Genomic DNA, 26,981 nt, shown 5'->3' with positions numbered 1-26,981 from the left:
TATCACTTCATTCAGTCTCCCTCTACCTCCGCTCCAAATCTGTAAAATAGAGACCAAAGTACCTGTGAACTCCTCAGGGCAGGCAATGTCTCTTACAATATATCCATGGAACACCTAAGTCAGTGAGGCTCTGATCTCAGTTGGGGGCACTAGGTCCTACTATAACATAAATAGTAATCAAGTATCTTCCATCCAAAAGGATTCCAAATCACTTTCCAAACTCTGGGCCAAACCCTGGGATCTGAACTCCCAGCCACTGCCTTGCTTGTTATACCCTGTAAGAAAAATGAGAGTTCGTTTGCAGCTGGGGACTTTAGCCTGTATCAAAGCCGTCAGAAGAAAATCTGTCCTGTCCCTTTGTTGCAGTCAGCTAAGCAGTCTGTACTGGGGGCTGAGACCATTACACACATTTATTTGTCACTACTTGTCACAGCATCTCGGAGCTTTCAAAGAGCAGGCGCCGATCTGAATGCAGGGATGTGAGCCGCTCCGTTTTAAAATGCAAGAGATCATAGCAACAGCCGCACCGCATCAGACCTGTGATCCGTTCAGCCCAGTATCCCACCTCCAACAGCAGCTAGCATCAGATGCTTCAGAGGAAGGCGCAATCAACCTGAGAGGATACAAATATGGCGTAACCTGCTCATAAGGGAAATGTATTGCTTGGCTTGTGCTAAGGGAAGCAGTGTGGCCTAGAGGATAGAGCACTGGATTGGGACTCTGCTACTGCCTTGTAGGTGGCCTTTGGCAAGTCCTGTCCCCTCCCTCTGGCTCAGCTTTCCCACCTGTAAAGTGAGGAGAATGGATTGGCCTGCCTTTGGAAAGCACTTTGAGATTGGCGGCTGAAGTGTGAGCTAAGAGCCTGGGATGAGGAGGTTTAGTATTTAAGTGGGGTTTTCAGAAGGCCTCAGTGTTGGTCTAATTCTGCTCGCATTGACGGCAGTAGTAAAAGCCCCACTGACTTCAGCGAAAGCAGAGTTTGGCCCATGCGGAACTCTTCTGGACATCCCAGCCTCCCTCCCTAAGACACAGCACCCCCATTTCCCCTCTGTGTGCGCTGGGGGTGGTCTCGCACACTCTCCCCTTCCTGAACCACACTCCTGGTGTGGGGCAGACTGCCCATGTAGAATGCCTCACCAGCGCTAAGGGGGTCTCTCTTCCGTCTCCCTCAGGGATGGTGAATTTCAGCGAGGTCTCTGGATACCCATTGCTGCAGCACTGGAAGGTGCGTTCCGTCATGTACCACGTCCGTCTCAACCAGCTGACCATCTCCCAGTGTAAGTACCGCCGGGCTGCAAGCCGGGATGGGGAGGACGGTGGTAGAATAGCCTTTGGGTTGAGTGAGGTTTTGATCCTATTCTCCTTGAAAATCAAAGGCTGGATTGTCACAGCCCGTACTCGGCCATGCAGGGCCGTAAGAGGGAGTAAGGCCCTGCTGGGGTGGGGTTTGTTGGGAGCTCTGGCTCCACCCCTTCTCATATTCACCCAGGCCTTCTACTTCTCATTGCTTGCTGTGTCTGTTCCTCTGCAGCTTTCAGCAACGCCCTCCACTCTCTCGATGGAGCCACCTCCCGAGGTGATTTCGTGGCCCTGCTAGACCAGTTTGGCAACCACTACATCCAGGAGGCAGTCTATGGCTTTGAGGAATCCTGCTCCATCTGGTATCCCAATAAGCAGGTTCAGCGGCAGCTCTGGCTGGAGTACGAAGACATAAGCAAAGGTAAGAGGCCTAGCCAGTGATCAAGAACACACACATCCTTCCAGAGAGCATATCGGCAGATCCCAGCTGTGTGGAGTCAAGGTAAGGGAGCCCTTTTCCAGGCCAGGTGTGCCTGCACCGAAGGAGTGTGTCCCCATCTTTATACTGGCTGCTCTCTATCCCCGCAACATAGACTCCTACAGCCAGTCATGTGCTGGTGTTATGATATGGACAAACTGCTCAAGCTAAGACGCCAACTCATTTTGTTTGTTGTTTAGCCCTGATCCCACAGCCACTGAAGTCAGTGGAAAGACTCCTGCTGGCTTCAGTAGGGATTGGATGAGGTCATTAGGGGCGATTAAAAAGCCAAGCGCCAGAGAGATGGAAGGCTAATGCATTCATGCCACCAAGCCTTCCTGCCTGATTCTACTCTTAGCTCATATACATCTTTAATCTTTGTCTCTTCCACATCGGCACTCTTCTACCTGGGTCTTGAGTCTGGAGTTTCCTCCTCTCCAGTGTCCCCCCTCCCCCACCCCAGAACCTTAGCTTTCTTTTATTTCTATACCCAATTGTGAATTGGTCTCTGTGTAGGAGTCATCAGGACTCAAACAGTTGAGGGAGGCATGTGTAGCAGACTAGTTCTTCCTGGGTGAAGCTAGTCATCTTGGTCAGAGAAGCTTGATGTGGAGACAGAGAATCTAGGTTAAATTTTGAAAGGCAGGTGCTTTCAACCTGTGAAATAAAATGTGAATCTGTGCGAACAGGAAATTCCAGGCACACACCACGGAGGTGGAAAGGGTAACTGCACACACCACTGTGCTGTGTGTAAGTACAGGGTCTCCCTGCACATGTGTATGCAAGCCATGTGGGGGCAAGATTTCCAGTGGTGCAAAGGAAACTCACCCACCCACCCACCACTGAAAGTCAATGGGAGTTGGGCACCTACGTGTCTATTTTTCTTTTGCTCTCATTAACTGCCTCCATCAGACATTCTGTTTCACACAGTGAACAGTGTAATATGGTGGGAGCAAAACCAGCTGTGACATTGTGCAAGATTCTCCACACACCCCCAGAGCTCTGGTAGCTTTATTCCAGTTCTGCATGGCATTTACTTTTAGCAGTCACTCCTCATACAGTACTGATCACTTGGTACTCTGTGGATCAAATCTTACTTTTCGGAAAACACGTCCATGCTGATGTTTTCTACTGATTGCTGTGGCTGCTGGTGGTTAAGGTCAAAATACAAGTGATTTCTTTGATTTGCCTTGATGTTTTCAAAGGTGCAGTAGGAAAAAAACCTAGTAAGAGAACCAAAAATGTGCCACCGTGGCTAAACAATGAAGTAAAAGAAGCAGTTAGAAACAAGTGTATAATTAGCCAAAAAAAGAATTTGAAAAGCAACTAGCCAAAGACTCTCAAACTAACAGCAAAAAAAAAATGTCAAGTACATCAGAAGCAGGAAGCCTACCAGACAATCAGCTGGGGCCACTGGACGATTGAGGTGCTAAAGGAGCATTCAAGGATGATAAGGCCACTGCGGAGAAACTAAATCAAGTTTTTGCTGAGGGAGATTCCCAAACCTGAGCCATTCCTTTAAGGTGACAAATCTGAGGAACTGTCCCAGATTGAGGTGGTATTAGAGGATGTTTTGGACAAATTGATAATTAAACAGTAGTAAGTCACCAGAACCAGATGGTATTCTCACAAGAGTCCTGAAGGAGCTCAAATATGAAATTGCAGTACTAAAAACTGTGGTATGTAACCTGTCATTTAAATCAGCTTTGTACCAGATGACTGGAGGATAGCTAATGTGAAACCAGTTCTTAAAAAAGGCTCCAGAGGTGATCCCAGGGATTACAGGCCAATCAGCCTAATTTCAGTACCAGGCAAATTGGTTGAAACTGTAGTAAAGAACAGAATTATCGGACACACAGATGAATATGATATGTTGGGGAAGAGTCAATATGGTTTTTATAAAGGGAACTCACACCTCACCAATCTGTTAGAATTCTTGGAGGGGGTCAACAAACACATGGGCAAGGGGGATCCAGTGGATATAGTGAACTTAGACTTTCAGAAAGCCTTTGACAAGGTCCATCACCAAAGGCTCTTAAGCAAAGTCAGCAGTCATGGGATAAGAGGGAAGGTCTCTCATGGATCAATAACTGATGAAAAGACAGGAAACAAAGGGTAGGAATAAATGGCCAGTTTTCAGAATGGAGAGAGGTAAATAGTGGTGTCTCTCAGGGGTCTGTACTGGGACCAGTGCTGTTCAACAGGTTCATAAATGATCTTGAAAAAGGGGTAAATAGTGAGGTGGCAAAATTTACAGATGATACAAAACTACTCAAAATAGTTAAGTTCAAAGACCACGAAGAGTTACAAAGGGATCTCTCAAAGCTGGGTGACGGGGCTACAAAATGGCAGACAAAATTCAGTGTTGATAAACGCAAAGTAATGGACAATGGAAAACATAATTCCAATTATATGTACAAAATGATGGTGTCTAAATTAGCTCTTACCAGCCAAGAGAGAGATCTTGAAGTCATTGTGGATAGTTCTCTGAAAACATCTGCTCAATGTACAGCGGCAGTCAAAAAATGAACGGAATGTTAGGAACCATTAGGAAAGGAATAAATAACAAGACAGAAAATATCATATTGCCTCTATATAAATCCCTGGTACGCCCACATCTTGAATACTGCGTGCAGGTCTGGGTGCCCCATCTCAAAAAAAAGATATATCGGAACTGGAAAAGGTACAGAGAAGGCCATAGCTTCCTTATGAGTAGAGATGAAAAAAGACTTTTCAGCTTGGAAAAGAGATGACTGGGGGGGGGGGGGAGGGTATGATAGAAGTCTATGAAATGTTGACTGGTGTGGAGAAGGTGTATAGGAATGTTATTTACTCCTCCACCTAACGCAAGATCTAGGAGTCATCCAATGAAATTAATAGGCAGCAGGTTTAAAACAAACAAAAGGAAGTACTACTTCACACAATGCACAGTCAACCTGTGGGACTCTTTGTCAGGAGATGTTTTGAAGGCCACAGCTATAACAAGGTTGAAAAAAGAACTAGATACGTTCATGGAGGATAGGTCCATCAATGGCTATTAGCCAGTATGGGCAGCGATGGTATCACTACCCTCTCTTTGCCAGAAGCTGGGAGTGGACAACATGGGATGGATCACTTGATGATTGCTGTTCTGTTCATTCCCTCTGAAGCACCTGGCACTGTCCACTGTCAGAAGACAGGATACCAGGCTAGATGGACCGTTGGTCTGACCCAGTATGGCCATTCTTATGGCCCATTCAGGTGAATGTTACAGGTTATGGGAGTGCCATTTACAGCCAGCAGGAATCTGCCTGACTTGTACTGCAAGGAGCAACAGTGCACTTGCAAGAGGTGAGCTAGACAATCTAATAGAGTGTTCTTATCTCTAAGTTTGGAGATTCAAACTCCTGGCTCTAAAATAAATAATGGGACTTGCTCCGCCCTGGCATGATGGAAACTCGGCTTCTATGCATGGGTCTGATTTGGGAAATTCACCTTTCTCTGACTCTGCATGGATCACTTGGATTCATACGGCTGTTGAAACAGGGGTTTTCCCAAAGCCACCTGTGACATTCTGTATCTCAGGGGACACCCTACACCCCCATGTTCATCTTTATAAAGTGATTGTGTGGTATCCAATGCAAAGTTTGTCATGTGGGGTGTCTTCGGAAGGCTCATGATGCACTGAACATGGTTGTTATAGTGATGTTATAGTAATTGTTACAGTAAGGTTAAAGGTTATAATTTCAGGTATTTAGTTATGAGCCTGAAAAAATATCCTCGTGATTTAAAGCAAGCCCATGCAAAAACTCTCCAAGAACAGAGAGGCAATTCATACCTCGTCAGGACATGGATTGGACAAACCCAGCCCAGCCTCACAGGAACAATGGACACTGGCTTAGGCAGCAACGAAAGAATCTGTTAGACCCTCGAGGGAGTCACCTCCTTCCTTTGGTCAATTTGGGACTGCGATGAGGTAATGCTCACCTGACTCTGAAGTGAGGGGGAGCGCAAAGCCAAGAGGAAAGAAAGGACATGATAAAAGGGAGAGATGTTTGCCATGGTGGCTCTCTCTCTTCCACCTACATCTACAGACACGACCACCAAGCGACTGAAACGCTGATCAAAGGGGAGAGCCTGGCTGAAAAGCCAGCCTGTGGTGAGAAGCATCTAAATTTGTAAGGACCTTGGAAGTGTTAAGATCAGCTTAGAATGCATTTTGCTTTTATTTCATTTGACCAAATCTGACTTGTTATGCTTTGACTTATAATCACTTAAATCTACTTTTATAGTTAATAAATCCGTTTATTCTACCTGAAGCAGTGCATTTGGTTTGCAGTGTGTCAGAGACTCCCCTTGGGAGAACAAGCCTGGTACATATCAATTTCTTTGTTAAACTGATGAACTTATATAAGCTTGCAGCGTCCAGCGCCCATAACTGCAAGATGGAGGTTCCCAGGGTTGCGTCTGGGACCAGAGATATTGGCTAGTGTCATTCGCTTGCAAGTAGCTGGGAGCAGCTTACATGCCAGAGGCTGTGCGTGAACAGCCCAGGAGTGGGGGTTCTCACAGGAGAGCAGGGTAAGGCTGGCTCCCAGAGTCAAGGATTGGAGAGGCCTAGCAGATCACCAGTCCAGATAACACCAGAGGGGAATGTCACACCACCCTCTTTAGTATTAAGTCCACTGTGGTTCAGTGGCAGGATCTCTCTGAGCACAGCAACTTTTCTTTTTTCTATTTCCTCCTTTTTTCCCCTCCAGTCTGGGCTGTTTCACCGTGGTCTCTTCCTTTCTGCAGGTCTCGTAGTCTTCTCCTTCCTTCCTGTACAGTATCTCCTTTCAGCTTCTCTCCTGTTCCAACACTTATCACTTTCTCCTCTTAGCTTTTATTTGGTGAATGTCCAGATATTGATTGAAAAATTGCAAGAGACAAACCATTCTCTGTGGCTGCTGCTTTCCCCCTGCTCCTGCATTGCTGTCCCAAAGTGGTCCATTTCCAGCACAATGGGGAAACTAAATGCCCTTTCTTCTTTTTGGTTTAACAGGCTTGTTTTGTTTGCAGGGGTTTCTGAGTGAGGTTAGCACTGTCCTATTTCTTGGCAAAATGTTTAAACAGTAAATTCTGGTGAGCGTAGAAGATGGAGACAAACTGACTTATTAACGTAGGCACTGGTTCTTCTCTGACCCCCCTTGTAATGACTGGCAGTTGCACACATCACACTGTGGGCTGAAGTTCCAGGGAAGTGGCCTCTGGGGTGAATGTGCAGTCTGTGTAGATGGAGTCCAAAGGTTCCTGATCAGACTTAGCCCTCGGCTTTGTGCCTAGAGCAAATGCTGACTTTGAACAACTCAGTCCTGAGTAACTCTTCCTACTTCCTCTTCCTTCTCTCATGCTGCTTCCTGCCCAGATCAGCAGTACTGTAGAGGTCCGAGAGAGAAAATTAAGTACATAATCCCTAGGGACAAGTAATAACAGCAACACAGTAGAACCTCGATTTCACGAGCATCAATCTTAACGAACGACCAATTATACAAATCATTTTTTCTTGGCCAGGGAAAAACAAATCACACAAGATGAAGAACAAGTCTCCATCTCTTCACATTCCAGTGCCTTCAGTGCATTGGAAGCCATTTTGCAGTGGTGTGAAGGACATGAAGATAGCGATGCAGTGCACCGTCCTGCAAATTAGGCACTGGACCTCCCGTCCTTTTGAGATGCTCACTATTATGATCTTTTTAGTTTTATGAACTCCTCAATCCCAGGTTAGTTTGTAAAATAGGTGTTCTACTGTAACTAGAACTGCTTTCATATGATCTCCAGCTACAGCAAAAACAAAGCCCTGAACAATGAACATCCTTCACCTAACTGCTATTGGTGATTTAAAGATCCCCCTACCACCCTAAGTGGTTGTCCTATAGGAACTCCTGAATCCTGAGTTGTCGATGATGCATGATTCCATGCTAAACCCCAGGGGCTAGTGTAAATGGGCATGACCCCACTGACATCAGTGGAGCTGTGGATCTGACCTCCTGCTGACCTCGTCCTCAGTGCCCCTGGGACGCTGCCATGTAATATCAACCCCTGGCAGCTCAGTGTCACAGCACTGCAACATCTCTTGCCGTGACGTCCTCGCCGGCTGAAGCTGAAGGATGCAGGAGCATCTCCTCCATTTTAAGATGGAGGGATCGGTTTAATCCTTATGTCTCGTAGGGCCATGTTCTGCTCTCCATTGACTTCAGGAGCCTTACTCAGGCTTGGTGCTGGTGTGACCCAGCGCACAGTTTGGCCACAGCATCTGTCATAAACAGATAGTTAAGGGTTAATGTCTCTTTTACCTGTAAAGGGTTAAGAAGCTCAGTAAACCTGGCTGACACCTGACCAGAGGACCAATGAGGGGACAAGATACTTTCAAATCTTGGTGGAGGGAAGTCTTTGTTTTGTGCTCTTTGTTTTGGGGGTTGTTCATTCTCGGGACTGAGAGGGACCAGACGTCAATCCAGGCTCTCCAAATCTTTCTGAATCAGTCTCTCATGTTTCAAATTTGTAAGTAACTAGCCAGGAAAGGCGTGTTAGTCTTATGTTTGTTTTCTCAACCAGTAAATGTTTCTTTTTGCTGGAAGGATTTTTACCTCTGTTTGCTGTAACTTTGAACCTTGACGGCCGTTGGAACAGTGGAGTGCTCCTTTGACCTCCACATCCCTAGCTTATCTCTGATTCTTATTGTATTTAGTGTATATAGTGTATATAGTTAGTTAAAATAGTTAGTTTAGTTAGTTTGTTAAGTAGATTAACGGGAATTAGGGGGGCTTAACCCCTCTTTTCCCGAACCGGTGCGGGCTCATGCCCAAGGCACCGGGGTTTAAGCCCTGTTCGGCTTGCCAGCGGCCCATGCCGATTGGAGACCCTCACGACTCCTGCCTGCGTTGCCTCGGAGAGTCCCATCGCGCAGATAAGTGCCCTATTTGTAAATCATTCAAGGGGCGAACAAAGAAAGAGCGGGACATTAGATTAAAGCAGCTCTTAATGGAGTCAGCACTTAGCCCTGCGGTGCCAACACCAATAGCTCCGCAGTCGTCTTCGGCACGGAGCGCCCCAGCGGTTCCCGACTGGTCCGGTACCGAGACTCTCAAAAAGCAGCAGCCGGCACCGACGCCTTGGCACCGTTCCCTCTCGCCATCGGGGAAACGCAAGCCACAGCAGAAGTCTGTCAAGGCACCTGCTTCGAGACCGCTCGTCCAGCCGCCAGCGCCAGCTCCCTTGGCACCAGCTAAGACAGCGCATAGGCCATGCGCGATACCGTCGACTCCGGCACCGACAGGGCCGTTGAGTCCGGTACCTCCGTGCTCCCCGGTGCAAACCGTGGTCGAGCTGCCTCTCCCGTCGATGCCTGAGACTTTCTCGATGGCGAGAGAGCTCATAGAGCTTACAGAGGCACCGTGCCTCCAGCCCCCGGCACCGCCGGTGCGGGCTGTGCAGTCAGTGGGCAAACCGGCCATCATGAGGCCGCCTTCCCCTGACAGACGGGATAGAAGGCGTTCCAGGTCCCGGTCCCGATCCCGGAGACGGTCGCCTTCTCGACAATCCAGATCCCGGCACCGGTCACAATCCCGGTACCATTCTCCGTCTCGGCGCCGGTCGCAGTCCCAGTACCGCTCCACATCGCGGTACTGGTCGCACTCCCGGAGACGATCCCGGTCCCGGTCACCCGACCGTCGGTACCGTAGAAGGTCTGACTCCCGGTACCGCTCGTGGTACCGTTCTTCGCGCAGCCACTCCCGACGACGCCAATCGAGATCGCGGTCGACCTCCCGGCACCGGCGCGGTCGATGGTCCCGTTCTCGCTCCTGGCACCGCAACGACCGGCACCGTTCCCCGGCTCCATCCAGGGACAGACCGGCGGCATCGACGGCACAGTCCCACAGTGCCTCTGCCCCCCCATGGCCTTCCTGCCAGCCTTCAGTCTCCTCCCAAGCGGGCAGTGTGGCCGACCGACGCACCGACCCCCCCAGGGCAGGACCACGACCCCCAGCAATGGGGCTTCTGGACCCCCTGGGCCTACCACGAAGCTCAGGGGCTCCCCTACACTCAGCGGCCCAGGGCTTCCGACCACAGGGCACCGGAAGCCACGGTCAGCAGACCTCCTCCCTCACCGTTAGTGGAGGAGCCGCCGCCACCGGTAGTGGAAGAGCATCCTACAGACCCGGAGGCCGCGCAATGCGCGCGACGCCCTATCGGAGCGGAAACCCTCCAGTCTGTCTCTTCTCATCGCCGATGAGGGGCTGGCGGGAGCATCAGCATCGGGCCCCTCGCCGATTGACGCCTGCACCAGGATCTGCTTCGGCGGGTGGCCCAGGCCATTAACCTCCCGGTCGAGGAGGTGGCTGAGGACGATGACCCGGTGACCCGCATAATTGGAGCGGAGGCCCCGCTGCGGGTGGCCTTGCCATTTATTCGGACCATTCAAAAGAATGCCAACACGGTGTGGCAGTCTCCTGCTTCCATCCCTCCTACCGCTCGAGGGGTGGAGAGGAAATACTCGGTTCCCCCCAGCGGGTACGAGTATCTCTACACACACCCACCTCCGGACTCCTTGGAGGTGCAGTCTGTTAACGACCGGGAGCGGCATGGACAACCAGCTCCAGCGCCAAAGTCAAAGGAGGCGCGCAGGATGGATCTGTTGGGCCGGAAGGTCTATTCGGCTGGTGGCCTCCAGCTAAGGATTGCCAATCAGCTGGCTCTCCTGGGGCGCTACACATACGATACCCTGGTGTCGCTCTCTAAGTTTACGGAGCTGTTACCGACTGACTCCAGGCCTGAATTCTCAGCCCTTCTTGAAAGGGCAAGAAAGCCTCCCGGTCATCCCTCCAGGCCTCTCTAGACTCGGCAGACTCAGGAGCAAGAACGGTGGCCGCAGGGGTGACCATGAGGAGAATCTCCTGGCTGCAGGCCTCCACCTTGCCGCCTGAGGTCCAGTATACTCTGCAAGACCTCCCTTTCGACACCAAGGGCCTCTTTTCCGAAAAAACGGATTCGAGAATTCAGACCCTCAAAGATGGTCGAATCGCCATCCGCACCCTGGGTATGCACACACCAGCTACCCAGCGGAGGTCCTTCCGGCAGCAACCGTACCGGCAATTTAATCAGGCCAGGTCACGGCCTGATAATGGGCGCAGAGGCAGGATGAACCGCCGTAGACCATCGGGCAACCGGCGTAACCAGTCCCAGGCGCCCTCCAAAGCCCCTCAAGGGCCTAAGCAAGCATTTTGATGGGACGCCCGAGGACGGCCCATCAGGCTATGCACCGGATCCTTCCCCGTTATTTTGCAACCGTCTTTCCCACTTCCTCCCGGCGTGGTCCCAGCTAACAACAGACAACTGGGTGCTTCGTATGGTGGAGTTTGGTTACCGCCTTCAGTTTGTTTCGCACCCTCCCCGTCCCTCTTCAGGGACCCCTCTCACGAGCAGTTCCTCTTACAGGAGGTCAAGACTCTGTTGAGTTTGGGTGCCATAGAGGAGGTGCCGAACGACATGCGAGGCCGGGGATTTTATTCCCGATATTTCCTAATCCCCAAGGCGAAGGGAGGTCTACGACCTATACTAGACCTCCGAGAGCTCAACAGATACCTACTCAAGCTCAAGTTTCGCATGGTAACCCTGGGGACCATTATTCCTTCCTTGGATCCGGGAGACTGGTTTGCCGCCCTTGATATGAAGGACGCGTATTTCCATATCGCAATTTACCCTCCTCATCGACACTACCTGCATTTCGTCGTCAACAACCTGCACTACCAGTTTACGGTGCTACCCTTCGGCCTCTCCACCGCACCGAGGGTCTTCACCAAGTGCATGGCAGTGGTTGTCGCAGCCCTCCGCCGTTGTCGCATACATGTGTACCCGTATGTCGACGACTGGCTGGTCCGCGGTCCATCCCGCCATCTGGTAGCATGTCAACTGGCCGAGATCCTAGCCCTGTTTCAGCACCTCGGACTCATGATAAACGCCGAGAAGTCCACTTTAGCTCCATCACAGAGGGTGGAGTTCATCGGAGCGGTCCTGGACTCCAATTTAGCCAGGGCCTGCCTCCCTCGACCTCGGCACCAGACTATGGTTTCCCTCGTCCGGGATCTACAATCCTTTCCCACAACAACGGTACGGTCCTGCCTCCGACTCCTGGGCCACATGGCATCATGCACGTTCATGACAATGTACGTGAGGCTGCGTCTTCGCACGTTTCAAACTTGGCTTGCGTCGCGGTACCGTCCGCACCGCGACCCCATAGACATGGTAGTCACAGTCACGAAACCGACCCTCGATTCGCTCAACTGGTGGCTGGACCCAGAGATCGTCTGTGCCGGAGTCCCATTCCACCCTCCTCCCCCGTCGATCACCCTGACCACGGATGCCTCGGCATTGGGGTGGGGGGCACACCTCAGTGACCTTCACACCCAAGGTCTCTGGTCGCCCCAAGAGCTTTCCCTCCACATCAATGTCAGGGAACTGCGGGCGATCCGCTTGGCGTGTCAGACCTTCCACGCCCATCTCCAAGGGCGCTGTGTAGCTCTTTTCATGGACAACACGACGGCGATGTTTTACATCAACAGACAGGGCGGGGCTCGCTCCTCCCTGCTTTGCACGGAAGCGATGCTCCTGTGGGACTTCTGCATAACCCACTCGATTCACCTGGTAGCATCCTTTCTTCCAGGAGTGCAGAACACGCTGGCTGACCATCTCAGCAGGTCGTTCCTCTCCCACAAGTGGTCCCTTCGTCCAGATGTGGTGCACACAATTTTTCGAAGGTGGGGGTTTCCCCAGATAGACCTGTTTGCCTCCAAAGAGAACAGGAAGTGCCACCAGTTCTGTTCTTACCAGGGTCGCTCCCGAGGCTCCCTGTCGGACACATTCCTCTGCTCCTGGACGGATCACCTACTATATGCCTTCCCTCCGTTCCCACTCGTACATCGGGTGCTGCTCAAGCTTCGGAGGGACAGGGCCCGCCTCATACTCGTCGCTCCGGCCTGGCCGAGACAGCACTGGTACACTCTGCTGCTCGAGCTCTCCGTACGGGATCCCATTCCCCTCCCATTATGGCCAGACCTGATAATGCAGGACTTCGGCAGGCTCCGCCACCCGGACCTACAGTCCCTCCATCTTACAGCTTGGTACCTGCGTGGTTGACCCACGCGGAGCGTGACTGTTCGGCGGCGGTGCAGCAAGTCCTGATGGAAAGCAGGAAGCCCTCCACTCGCTCAACCTACCTCGTGAAATGGAAGCGTTTCGCACTCTGGTGCGATCAGAGAGGCCTTAATCCTTTCGTGGTCCCTATTCCTATGATCCTGGACTACCTCTGGTCCCTTAAGGAACAAGGACTCGCGGTCTCCTCCTTGAAGGTACACCTGGCCGCCGTGTCTGCCTTTCGGCCGGTCGTAGGAGAACGGTCCATCTTTTCCAACCAGATGGTTTCCCGCTTCCTTAAGGGTCTAGACCGCTTGTACCCGCCGATACGGCGTCCTACCTCGTCCTGGGATTTCAACCTAGTTCTAGCCAAGCTTATGGGAGCCCCCTTCGAGCCCTTGGCCACATGCTCCCTGCTCTACCTGTCATGGAAGACGGCTTTCCTCGTCGCTATAACTTCAGCGAGACGAGTTTCCGAGCTTCGTGCCCTAACGGTTGGTCCACCGTATACCATCTTCCACGGAGACAAGGTGCAGCTTCGACCACACCCGGCCTTCCTCCCTAAGGTGGTGTCGGCCTTCCACTTAAACCAGGACATTTTCCTCCCGGTCTTTTTCCCAAAGCCGCACTCTTCAAGTCGTGAACAACAGCTTTACACCCTGGACGTCCGCAGGGCCCTCGCATTTTACATAGAGCGGACGAAGCCCTTCCGGCGTTCGCCCCAGCTATTCGTAGCGGTTGCTGATCGCATGAAAGGCAAGCCGGTCTCCTCTCAGAGGATTTCCTCCTGGGTAACATCTTGTATCCAGACATGTTACGAGCTTGCTCGTGTGCCAGCCAGCCGCCTCACCGCTCACTCTACAAGAGCGCAAGCCTCGTCTGCCGCCTTCCTGGCCCATGTCCCCATCCAGGACATATGTAGAGCGGCCACCTGGTCGTCTGTCCACACCTTCGCTTCCCACTACGCGTTGGTGCAACAATCCAGAGACGATGCAGCCTTCGGCTCAGCAGTCTTGCACTCTGCCACGTCTCACTCCGACCCCACCGCCTAGGTAAGGCTTGGGAATCACCTAACTGGAATGCATAGGAGCAAAGACGGTTACTCACCGTTGTAACTGTTGTTCTTTGAAATGTGTTGCTCCTATCCATTGCAGACCCGCCCTCCTTCCCCACTGTCGGAGTAGCCAGCAAGAAGGAACTGAGGAGCGGACGGGTCGGCTGGGGTATATATCTAGCGCTATAGTGGCGCCACTCCAGGGGGCGCCCAGCCGACCCGCCGGAGTTGCTAGGGTAAAAATCTTCCAAAGAGCCGTGCACGCACGGCGCGCACACCTAACTGGAATGGATAGGAGCAACACATCTCGAAGAACAACAGTTACAACGGTGAGTAACCGTCTTTTACCTCTGTTTGCTGTAACTTTGAACCTGAGGCTAGAGGGGGTTTCCTCTGGGCTATCTGAATCTAAGTACCCTGTAAAGCATTTTCCATCCTGATTTTACTGTGGAGTGGGCATTCCGGCTAAGTGACATCAATGCGCTTTCCTTTGAAGTGGGAAGGATCTGTCAGCCTCTCTGTTCAAAGCAAATGACAGTGAGACAGGCCGGCAGATCAAAGTTCCCTTTCTCATGCCAGCCAGGTGCGTTTTTAATGGGTCCCTCTTTCATCGGAAGCACCTCCCACGTCCTCTGCCAGTAGGGTGACCAGATCACCCAGGTCAAATCGGCAGAGCAAAAAAAACAAAAATCCCCACTGGGCATGGCATGCTTGGAAAGAGGCGGGATTGGGGGAGGAGCCAGGGGGTGAGGGGGGGGAGGAGATGGGGGGGGATTGGAAGGAAATGGGGAAGGACTGGTCACCCTATCTGCCAGTTACATGAAAGAATAATCCAGGCTATAGTAAATCAGGGAAAATCCATACTGTCCATGTGGGAGAAAAAAGGGACACCTCAGTAGATGCCAGGAGAAGCCCTGGAAGTTCAAGAACTACCCACCTATTCCCCTTCTCCTGCTGGGTGCGCTGGAGTTTCACAGAGAGAGCCACTGCCATGTCAGTCCATCCAGCTCTGGCAAACCAAATGGTCAGGAGAGATGCCCGGGGATTTGAATATCACCAGCTTTACTAAATCCTGAACACGTGGCTGCATAGCCACTCCTGGCAGTGCTGTGTGACAGCCGTTGTCTTGGCCAGCACACCAGGGACCGACCTGGAGACTTTCAGAGCAAAATATGTGAGCTGCTATAGCGTGAGCTACAGAACCAAGTCTCCCTAGCAGGGCCTGTAACCAACTTGTGTCCTTTGTGGATCGATACAGATGGAGACCAGTAACACTCACCAGTGGGTTACACTGGCCAGGGAAATGTTTCTCTCTCCATCTGGATCCTGCGGACTCGTGGCAAAATGCAAAACACGCAGTTAACCTGCAGCAGTTAGAACTTTGCATTGCTGATTTGCATTCCAAGATAAACATGTCTCAGCTGTTTCTCAGCTCGCATTGAAATCAATGGGAATTAGGCACCTAGATACTTTTGAAGAGCTGGGCTTAAGTCTTCTAGCTAGAAGTTATAGCTGATCTATTAACCTCTTATGTGGATCAAGCACTAGAGGGGGCCAAAGACCCAGCTCTCCTACTGCAGAACCTGCTGAGTGTGTGTGCAAATGTTTGAGCAATTACACTAGAGTCCCTGGTTCTTTTGGGCCGGGCATGCAAGGACCCAGATTGCACTTCTTGCCAATGCAGGGTGATGGTAGGTAGATTAGGAGTCCTCACACCCTTCCCACAGAGCTATGCATAACCTGGTTGAAAGTTTTTACACTACTGCAGACTTACCTAACTCTGCTTTGGTTTGTCTCATGTCCCTTTTTATTTGCCCAGTGAGTTCATTGCAAAATACATGAGAACTGAGAGGCTGTTTGCAAAGAGCTGATTGGATCTATATGCGGTACATTTGCAGTGACTGCTAAGTAGTAAGAGACCTGCCAGTATTCCTTGTGAAGCCTGCTGCAAAATAGTTCTGGCCTAGTCTGGAAAAGAAAGGTGTGGAATCATTCTAAAGATCCATAGGCCTGCAAGCCACCTGCTGATGTTTGCAGGGAGCGAGAAAACATACTTCACATGCAGCAAAATATTCATTTGAGATCTTGTCCCAACCCACCGAGAGATGGAGCATTCCTGGGTCATTGCATGCATCCCACCCTCCCCATTTGTACCACTCACCTGGCCGATGACAGCTAGTGGCTAATGGCTGGAGAGACACGTTTTGAAATAGTCTGTGGGCCTTTCGAAACAATACTGACACTTCCCCTGTGATAGCCGGAGGTTGTGGGTTTTTTTAAACACTTAAATTCTTGCGATCCAGAGCATATGTTCTCTTGTGTTCTCTTGTTATCTTTTAATTGGTTTCTGTTATAAATTTAATACCAAGTGTTCGTGCCGGTGGCAGAGGCTGCTGCCGCTGTTGGAGCTGGGGATGGCGCATGGCAGCCTCAGCACTTTGTGTGTGAAGTCAGAGCCTCATTACTATTCCCATTTCCCACCCACCCTCCTGGCTGTTTCCCCACTGGGCAGCTCCTAGGCCGCAGATCTCCTGATTGCTCCTCGTGGTCGTTGTTTAGTTTGTGGTTGTTGTCCCGGATGCTCCAGGATCAGAGGCACAAGGGTGCCAGGAAGAGCCTATGGGGCACAGTTAGGGCTCAGCTCCACCTAGGGATTGTTGAGCGGCAATGTGGTGTCCTGTGGAAAGGATTTCACCTCTAGGCCATAGGGGTTTGCATGGGCCTTTGCTGCAGAGTGAGATAAACACAGGCTGGAGAGGGGCCGAAGAGTTTCCTGGGCCAAGTGAAAGAAGGGAGAAGGATGCCACCTTCTCCAGACTGGGAGACTCTAGCCACTGCTTATGTTGCCTTCTCCATGCCCCTCCAGCCTGTACAAAGAGGCACCGTCCATAATAGATTCCATTAATCACCTAACATCTCCCCATGTCCCTCTGCTTTGGACCCCCAGTGCACTGAGCGTATCAGGAGGAAGCAGTGTTTTAGCTTAGGGGGCTGGGACAGCAGCCAGATAATCGGGGCAGCTTCTAAAACCATCACCGTGGAGCAACGCAAGACTTGTCTCCTTCTGAGGCAAACCAAGCCCCCCCATCCATGTCAGACCCTCCCCCCAGCCCCAAGAGTATGGGCTTTTAGTGGGGCAGCTGCCCCACTCTGACATGGAAAGGGTTAAAGCAAGCCAGAGAGGCTGCGCAGAGCCCCAGCCAATCATGGAAGAGCTTATTGGGAGCCAGTCAAGTGGAGGCTTGAAAGCAGCCTATCAGGGCCAGGCTGGGCCTTATAAGAAGGCTTTAGGGCAGTGAGGAAGGCAGTCTCTCCCTGGAGGGCAAAGGGAGAAGAACTGGCTCTTAGAGTAGGGATGGGGAAACTTTTTGACCCGAGGGCCACATCTGGGTATGGAAAATGTATGGTGGGCCATGAAAGCTCATGAAATTGGGGGTTGGGGTGTGGGAGGGGATGAGGGCTCCAGTTGGGGGAGTAGGTGGGGCCAGAAATGAGGAGTTCAGGGTGCAGGAGGAGGCTGGGACAGGAGGTTGGGGTGCACAGGTCATGTGGCTCCAGCTGGGGGTGTGGGCTCTGGGTGAGGGCTGGGGATGAAGGGTTGGGGTTGCAGGAGGGTGCTCTGGGCTGGGACCGAGGGATTTGGAGGGTGGGAGGGGGATCAGGTCTGGGTCAAGGGTACAGGCTCCAGGTGGTGTTATCTCAAGCAGCTCCCGGAAGCAGCAGCATGTCCCCCCTCCGGCTCCTACACGGAGGCGCGTCCAGGCAGCGGTTACCAGCCAATTGGAGCTGCAAAGGCAATGCTTGGGGCAGGGGCAGCGTGTGGAGCCTCCTGGTTGCCCCTATGTGTAGGAGCCAGAGGGTGGACATGCCACTGTTTTCAGGAGCCGTGTGGAGCCACAGCATGCGCGGAGTGGGACAAGCCCCTGACCCCGCTCCCTGGCTGGAGCGCCGGAGCAGGGAAAGCCCTGGACCCTGGTCCCTAGCGGGAGCTCAAGGGCCAGATTAAAATGTCTGAAGGGCCGGATGCAGCTCCCGGGCCATAGTTTGCCCACCCCTGTCTTAGAGAAGCACCTAAAATAGAGCAGTGTTGGGCTGGGTCAGCAGAGGCTGGGAGAGCTCTAGGCTGACGACTGCCAGACTAGGGCCCTGACATAACGGGGCAGAGAAGGTGCTGGGGCTATGGGGAAGTGGCCCAGGGAAGTAGGTAGTAAGGGAGAGTTGGATGAGGGCAGTAGGTGGCTGCTGCTAGAGGGTCCCTGAGTTGGGGTCCAGAGTAGCGGGCAGGCTTGGGCCCTCCCCCTTTCCCCGCATTTGCCAGTGATGAGAGTGGCTAAGCCAGACTGCAGTTTGCCCTTGAAGGAAGGGGCTAGACTGAGGACCGCAGTGAGCCATTGAGGCGAGTGATAGAGCCAGAAGCTGCCGGTCCTCCAGAAGTGGGGGAGAGCCAGCAGAGCAGGCACAGCCGGAGGGCAGTGTCCAGAAGCAGATGCCGCGATCTGGGAGTGACATGGGTCCGACTGTGAGGACGACGGAGACCAAGAGAGTAACGACACACCACTAGTGACGGTGCACCGCTGAAAGAGCTAATTCCCAAACCAACCAGCAAGGAGGCTGGAATGAGACATCTGCTAACCCTCCGTGGCGCTTCCAGCTTGAACTGGAGAGCCTGTTTTCTGTTATTCCCCATTTTTTAATTTCTTCTCTCTCTGTGTGAATTCAGGGCCTGTTCACAGAGTGCAGAGCCAGGTTTTCATGAGCTCAGCTCTCGTCTAGGCCGTAATAAGAGTGAGCTTGTCCAAAGCGCCCAGCAGTTGGCAGCTCCCCCTGTGCCATTGGCGGGTGGATTTTCAGAAGCTCCCAGCATCCAATGGGATGAGCTCTTTTGAAGATCTAACCACTTACTTTGAGGCCCAAAGAGGAGCTGAGTTCTTTTGAAAATTCTGCTTCATCCTGTGAGGTGATGAGCTCTCTTGTCTCCTGTTGATGGGAAGGATGTCTCCTGTTGATGGGAAGGTTGAGGGAAGGCTGTCTCAAAATGCTGGGCCTTGCCTTTTGCTCTGAAGGTGACAAGACTCTCAGCCATCCAGCCGTCCTGATCTTTCCCAGGAATGAGCCCCATATTTGTGGGGCCATCATTGTGAAAGCCCCTGCTCCTGCACACAGGTGAGTCGCTCTTGAGCTCTGCTGTTCCAGTGTGATGCAACTGTCGTGACAGATGACAGTCATGGAGGGCAAGGCTGTCCCTCAGGTAACTGGGGCTGGCCCCATCTCAGCTTGCAAAGATGGGAACCACCATTCCTTTTACACAGGCTGTCAAACAGCTATTGGAGACCTGAGGTGGTTTCTGACCAGCTTAGGAGTCAAACGCTCCATATCCCAAACCCCTTTATGTTCTAGTTCTGTTAGATAGGCTGGCATTGGTTTTGATGGTGGAAATACCTTAAAATAATACCTGACAGATTGAAGGAAATGACTCTTACAATATCTTGTGTTGCCACTTATTTAGTTACTAGTTGATGATGGTCTTGTTCCCTGATAGAACAGAAGACTTTCCTGACCTGCATAGCTGGTGTTTGTAAGTTATGGGCTGGGAGCTCAGAGCCTGTGCATGGGAACTTTTGCATTATTCTAAATGGAAATAAATAATAACATGATCATCCCCAAGGGCAAATTCACCCTGCTCCACTATTGTGACTGTTACTATTGCATTGGGGCCATCAGTTTACAAAATCGCCATCTCGCAAGCCAGCATCATCACCTTGCAATGCCATGCTGTCAAAAAGATCCTTAGAGATGTTTCAGGGACATTTTTGATGTCCTGCTAGCAAAGTTACTGGATGGCCTACTCAAAATCAGGACAGTCCTATGTGAATCTGGACCGCTGACTGCCCGATTATGGGTGGAATACTGTGCTCCACCATGGTCATTGTATTAGGAGATGGTCATCGTAGAAATTGAGAAGCTACTGCAAAGAGAATGTGCTAAGGACTCCAGGGTCTTGGGTATTGACTAGGACAGGGGTCAGCAACCTTTCAGAAGTGGTGTGCCAAGTCTTCATTTATTCACTCTAATTTAAGTTTTTGCGTGCCAGTAATACATTTTAATGTTTTTAGATGGTCTCTTTCTATAACCTATAATATATATAACCCTTCTGCCCCTCTGAGTTGGCAGCAACAAGGGCCGGGTTCAGTATCCAGGGGTTCCGTTTCAATAACACAATGCAAAACCGGCTCGAGCCTTCACCCAGTGACCTGGGACAATTACATACCACCCCCCCGGGCACCTCTAGGAGGCAATACTTCCCCACTCACAAGCACGGAGTCCGAGTGTAGCAAAATCCTTTTAATAAAGGAGGGAAACAATGTGGCATCACGTTGGAGAAACACCACAAACAGAATTATAACACAAACTATAAGCAAAAAACCCACCTCCAAGTACATTTGGCAGTCTTTTCTCCCGTAGGGTCTTACGTCCAATCACCCCAAAGTCCAACAACCCAAAAGTCTCTGTTTCTGGTCAGTGCCACCCGAGTTCAAAAGTTTATCTGCAGAGTTTCTCCCCCACCCCCCCAGCCTGGGTGGAAATGGGGGGGGGCACGCACACAGGGTGTTAAGGGGCACCTTACGTGGGCCAGGGCCCAACTGCTCTGCCTCTCCGTGGAGTTCTGCTGCAGCCTTCACCACGACCAGCTCCACTCCACTCCACCAGCTGTGCCGCTCCTCCAGCCGACCCGTGAGCCGCTCCCGCAAACCGCTCCGCTCGCTGTTCCGTGGGCTGCTCCAACGTGCTGCAAACTGCTCGGCTCTGCCTGCCGCTTAGCAATAGATCTTCAGGCTCCCCCACTAGTTAACACAGCACTCAGTGATTTCACCTCTTAGTGATTTTAGCTTGTAGTAAGGGAGCCCAGATGCTGGTGCACCATTGGCCTAATATGAATTCAGCTCAGCAGCCTCTAGATGGACTCCTAATGGATTAAAAATTAGCTCTGCTCTTCAACAGTGGAGAGAGGAGGATGTGCAATTGGTATTCCAGGCCCTCCAAAGGGTCCCATACCATCAGATACACACACCAATCCCCAACCTCTCTCAATTCACTGGGTTTTGGCACCCATGTCCCTTGTCTAGCAAGCGCCACCCACCTGATGGTGAGACATCTCTGTCACAAAGCAGTCCCACAGTTCCTCATCCACACAACCAGGGCGACAACACTCCACTCCTCCCGCCCCAACAACAAAGAAACTGGGGATCCCAGAGCTGTCAAAACAACCATCCCAAGCTGCCATGGGCCACGCCAGGCGGGGTGGGTGTGCCAATGCAGCTACCTGAAATTCCCTTCCACACTCCCCACAATTCACCACCAGATGTCAGGGCAGAGCCCATCCTGACTCTGCTTACATATAGAACTAAACTATTGTTGTATGTAAAGTAAATAAGGTTTTTAAAATGTTTAAGAAGCTTAATTTAAAATGAAATTAAAATGCAGAGCCCTCTGGACCGGGCAGTGTGAGTGGCACTGAAAATCAGCTCGCGTGCCGCCTTTGGCACGCGTGCCATAGGTTGCCTATCCCTGGACTAGGATGTTATGTCCTTTGGAAAGGAAGAGATGCAGAAGGGCAACTCGGTGAGTTATTCAAAATCCCAAAGGGACAGGAATGAGAGAAGCGATGTGGCTGTTTGAAGTGAAGGGAAGACCAAGAGCTCAAGGAGCTGGAGGTAAGATGCCTTTAGACAGCATCGTTTATAGATTACAGACATTGCCCAGCACAGCAGCAGGATGAACAGCTTTTAGACAGAGCTAGAAGAGTGTTTGTAAGGCAAAGGTATTGTGGGATCCAACTGCTAAGCCCAGCTGGTGGGAAAAGGAGGAGATGGGCTCTTCCGCTAGACCTTTATGTGCCCTCCATTATGTCCCACATCTGCCAAGAAGCCCCAGCTCCTGTTGCCAGTGACCTTGCTGGATTTTAGTGCTAAAGTCACACGCTGCCTCCAGGTGTAGGCAGAAGCCATCAGGTCCCAACCCTCTCTTGTCTCATGCCTCTCTGGGCATTGCAAGCCTGGCTTGTCTCTACCCTCTTTACACTGATGGTGTTGTTCAGAGTCATATATGTACTCAAAATCCGGATCCAGTCCCAGAACAAGCAGATAGCTGCTCCCCAGCCAGCCCTTCACACGCACTACTCTCTCCCCCACTGCTAACAGAGATTAGAGCATCTTGAATCCTGCTGGGATACTTAGTTCCACCTCTCTCCATGTCTTGTTCTCACTCGGTAGGTAGAAGCCAGATGCGCTCTGCCAATCCCGAAGCACACTGCTATGAAGCACACTGCCAGGGTTTTTTGGCTTTGCAGGAAGCTGGGCACAGGTGCTGTCTTTGCTGGGTGGAAGCCAAGGAGGCTGGAGAGCCTTTCTTCCTCTCCTTCTCGTGTGTTGCATCTCTTCTCCTTCTCTCTCTCTCTCATCTACCCACCCACCCCCATGTATGTGTAGTGAACCAGGACAGTGGGCTTAGTAATGCCTGCAATTGCCCAGAACAGCAGCCATCTGCCCTTGCAATGCTCTAGGCCACTCTCACCCCTGCCTAGATCCTTTTGCAGCTTGCTCCCATCTCCAGCACAAAGGAGAGGCAGAGGGGAGGGAAAGCCAGGAAGAACAGGGGTTAATAGGCATCAGGGCCTAATCGTCTCCTCAGATCCAAGCGCACCCCCACCCGTGAAGTCAGTAGGAGTTGAAGGAGGGCCCGATTGGGTGCTGGAGAAGGTACATTAGTTCAGCACATTCTTGCTGTTCGGGGTGATAGGGAGAGCTGTCTGGGCACCTCTTTGATGGAGCCCACGCTCTTCTCAGTTCCCTGTTCCAGATTAGGACTCTCTACACCTGATCTTGAGGGACACTTACTATGTCTGCTCAGCATCTAATACAGATCTCCCTTCTGGGTAGGATTTTCAGACGTATCAGCACCCAGCAGCTTACATAGAGAACATGCACACACAGACAGCGGGAGCTGCTGGGTGCAGAGGTCTTTTGACAATCTGGCCTCATATTTTCAGAGCGCAGCAGCGGCAGGAAAAGCTCGCTGCCTTTCTTTTCAATCAAGAAGTTTCATTTGAAGATTTCCCCCTGGGTATATTGGGCTGTTTCGCCCCATGCAGTGTTATTCAATAGAAACTTCCCTTGAAAAGAAAGGCACTTCACTTAATTCACTCGTTAGTGGAGATTGTCCAGCTTCTGAGGACATAAGCCCATTGCCTCATATCAGCCTGCAGCTCATCTCTGTTGTTTGATCCAGGAGCTTTTGGAGGAACTATCCTGCACATTGCTGCAGGAGTGGAATTGATCTTAAATAGGTCTTTTAAATCATTGCTGTCATATTCTATTCCCAGGGCTGGAATAATTCATGGCATCACAGCACCACCTCGTGGTCTCGTTGCTGTAGGTTGTTTTAGCTGTTGAATGTATTGCAACACTGTAGGTATAGGTGTACCAGGTTAATAGCAAGCAGAGACCATTCAGAGTATCTCGAGCTACTTTGATAGGAACTCTGCAAAACACTGCGTTAAGAAACAATTCTGCTCCCCTCACCAAAGCGGTCTCATATAAATCAAAGTGATGTCAGTCAGCAATTTTAATCATGATTTAAATCAATCTTAATCTTGTTTTGCATTTATACTTTTTAGTTGGTAACCATTAAAAGATGTTTATTCACAATGAAATACAGCCTTTTAATCAAACATGGTATTACTCTTTGCTAACCAGGAGAATACACTATATCTATACACATTTATTCATTCAGATTTTTATTATGTTGGAAAATGGTGAATGGCACATTGCTTATTTACATAATTTTTTACTTTATATTTGTGCCAAGACTCATTTGGCTGGAAATTGGATTTCAATTAAAAATGCACAAAAACAGCATTTAAAACAGTTTGTTATTGGTTAAATAAACCTACCTTAAGTGTACTGGATACATAAGAGAAAAGTAATTATCAAAATACATTTTATATTTAAAACCAAGTGAAGTATTAGGAAGGAAGTATTATCGGTAGTTAGTGAATTTAATTGATGTGGTTATGTCCAAGTGCTAGTCCCTATGTGTGTTCCACCTGTGGGCATGCATCCACCCCATGCACCTGAGTCTGGAAAATCATGCAAGTAATGTGCGTCAGTCCATGCCTCTGCCCTGGAGCTCCTCCTGGTCAGCACTGAGGAGGGGATAAGGAGAGGTGTGAGCTGACTGTCTCTCCAGTTCGTTCTTACCACCACATGGCTTGATTCGGAATCCTCTGTGGCTGTAGCTATCTTCGCATTGTCTCTCTTATCTGTAAACATAATTGTATATAGTTCTTAGTGGTTTTAGTACTCTCTCTATAGTTAGTGTAGACTAGCTTTTCCCTACCCTGAGACTCTGTTTCCCACCTCGGGGGGACTGTGCCCAGAGTTCTGGATTAAGAACTGTCTTCTGTCCTCCTTCCATCTTGGTCAGCAGTGACCACCAGCACTATCTTTACTGCTCTGAGGAGGCTCATATCTCCTCCAAGTGAAATATCTGCTTCTCCTTCCCTCCTCGGACCTGAGAGGGACAACAGCTCTGTCTGAGGAAGTACCTGATGGACAAAGCTATGAGACCCCAGTTGTATCCAGGCCCTTGAGCAGCATCCCTCCAAGCACTAGCTTCGGGGCAGAGGCCAGATCTAATAAAGCCAAAGACCCGTTGTCTTGGGTTCTCGAGAGTAGGGGATGCTCTCACAGACACAAGAACAGATCCCCTGCTCCCAAGAGAAAGGATCTCTCCCTGACTCCTTCCAAATCAGGTGAGTCCTCATACTCCAGTCCTAAAGACCTAGGCCCACGCAAGCCTCCCAGTCACGAGGGTAAGGCACTCCAGAGCAAGAAGCCAAAGGTATCAACTCCGGTACCAGCTAGTAAACTGAAGAATCAGTATCGGACAGCACCGACAAAGAGCTCCAGGCAGAACCCTTCTCCCTTAAATGGTACGAGCCAACCACTAAGCCCATGGATACGCCAGATCCAACAATACAGATTACCAGGACCAGGGTGGATTGAGACTTATACCGTCCTGGAGGATATCTTCAGTCTTCTGTACCCACAATCTCCTCTGCTTTCAGGTCCAGTCCTTCTGAGGAATGTTTCAACACCGGAAGTGGAATCCATGTCAGGGAGAAAGAGCTACTTCCCTACTCCATCCACAAGCAAGCAGCGACAGTACTGCCATGGAACCAGATTCTACTTTTTCCTCAATCTAATGTTCAGGATGAACCATCGCCTTCATGAACAAAGGCTAGCCTGGACAGGGCTTCTAGACTTTTCTGGACCCATCCTCCAACCAGACAAAACTACCATACGAGAGACCACTGGTACCTGATGCCTTGGGGTCCCCCCAGCCAGCCTTCAAAATATACTGGCCCTGTTGGGGTCCATGGGATATGCACGGCACCCTGGATCTGTGTGAGAGTCTCACAGGCCCTCTTTCCCCCAGACAACAGCAACAGGCTCTGTCGGAGTATACAGAGGAGAAAGATGTCGAGAGCCAGATCCACTGGTACCAGCGTTACTCACGTGTGTATCATCATCCTCACCCAATGTGGCAATTGCCCCATCTTTGCCATCCCCACCTGATGACCAGAGACAATACAAGAACTCTTGCAGATGGTGACATCTGAACCTCAGATCCCATTTGAGGAAGTTACTGGCATGCAGCATACACTCTTGGAGATTCTACAGCCCAGTGGACCCAATCATGTAGCTTTGCCAGGCTTTCATGGAACCAGCCAGGGTGGTATGGCACATGCTTGCATTATGCATCTGTATCCCCAAAGTAGCTGAGAGATTATACTTCGTCCCTGAAAAGGGGCAGAATTTTTGTTCACCTATCCTGCCCCCAACTTCCTAGTAGCACAAGCAGTTGTAGAAAGATCTGGGCCACCACACTCCAAGATCACATCTGCAGACAAGGGTACTAAACACCTTGATCTTGTGGGGAGGAAAGTGGTCATATCCACCAGCGTCCAGTTTAGAATCATTAACTTCCAGGCCCTGTTAGCTAAGTATGATTTTATGAACTACTTCATATTCTTGGAGTTTAAAGATACACCTTCAGGAGGAAAGGGCCAATTCTCAAACCTTTGTTGATGAGGGTAGACTCATGGCAACAACTTGACTCCACGCTGTGGTTGACGTGGCCGATACCACATCTAGAGCAACCACAGTAGTATTGTGGCGTGAATCATGGCTTCTCTCTTCAGGGTTCATGGTTCAGAACAACATCAAGCATTTACCCTTTGACCCAGCTAATCTCTTTATTGAAAAGACAGTCAAGTCTATGCACTAGTTATGACTCCAGGTCAGCCCTCCACTCCATAGGATTTATACTCTGGCTCCAAAGATGAAACATCATAAAGAGGTGTATATATCAATGCCTCTTCTACAACCTTTCTACCACTAGCAACCATATGAACCACCGTGTAATTATGAGACTTGCAAAAACCAAGGTGCGCAGCTCCATCCACCTCAATGTCAGCCACCCAACCTCATCCACCGGTTAAAGGTCACTTTTGACAGGACGTTCAAGAGTTGCAAGCCATCATTGACACCATCCTCCTCTATTTCCCATACCTTTGGTGGCTGCCTAGTGTACATTTGTAAGGTGCCAAGTTGGAGTTGCATCCATCCCTTCATGAAGTCCAAGCCACTTCTGAAAATGCAGCCTTTGGAACAGCAGCATTACAGTAATCTATATCACTTGCATCCTTGCACCGCCCCCCCCCCCGACAACTGCTTACCAGTCACCCACATTTGGAGTACACATAGGGACCAGCTCGCAAAGAAGAAGAGGAGGTTACTTATCTATAATTGGACATTCTTCAAGATGTGTGGTCTCTCTCTGTATTCCAGTACCCTCCTGCTTTCCCTTCTGCTTCAGTTCATGATTGAATTAATGATTGAGAAGGAATGGTCTGCAAGATTTTAGAATGAGTAGATC

At 50.6% G+C, this 26,981-nt stretch overlaps 1 protein-coding gene across 9 annotated transcripts in view; it reads left to right on the top strand.

Annotated features, from left to right (window-relative positions):
• Positions 1-26,981, top strand: part of ASTN1 (astrotactin 1) — a 218,813-nt gene that overhangs the window by 172,790 nt on the left and 19,042 nt on the right. For all 9 annotated transcript variants that reach the window (XR_005583687.1, XM_039484739.1, XM_039484745.1 and 6 more), the window contains 2 exons: positions 1,173-1,277; positions 1,532-1,720. Coding sequence is in view for 8 of the 9 variants with exons in the window: in XM_039484739.1 (XP_039340673.1) it covers positions 1,173-1,277; positions 1,532-1,720 (294 nt within the window). In the remaining variant the exon portion in view is untranslated. The remainder of the gene's footprint in view (positions 1-1,172; positions 1,278-1,531; positions 1,721-26,981) is intronic.

This window comes from Mauremys reevesii, linkage group 8 (assembly GCF_016161935.1).
Source record: "Mauremys reevesii isolate NIE-2019 linkage group 8, ASM1616193v1, whole genome shotgun sequence".
In the NCBI taxonomy this organism is placed as follows: Eukaryota; Metazoa; Chordata; order Testudines; family Geoemydidae; genus Mauremys; species Mauremys reevesii.
This window is presented reverse-complemented; position numbering and strand designations above follow the sequence as displayed.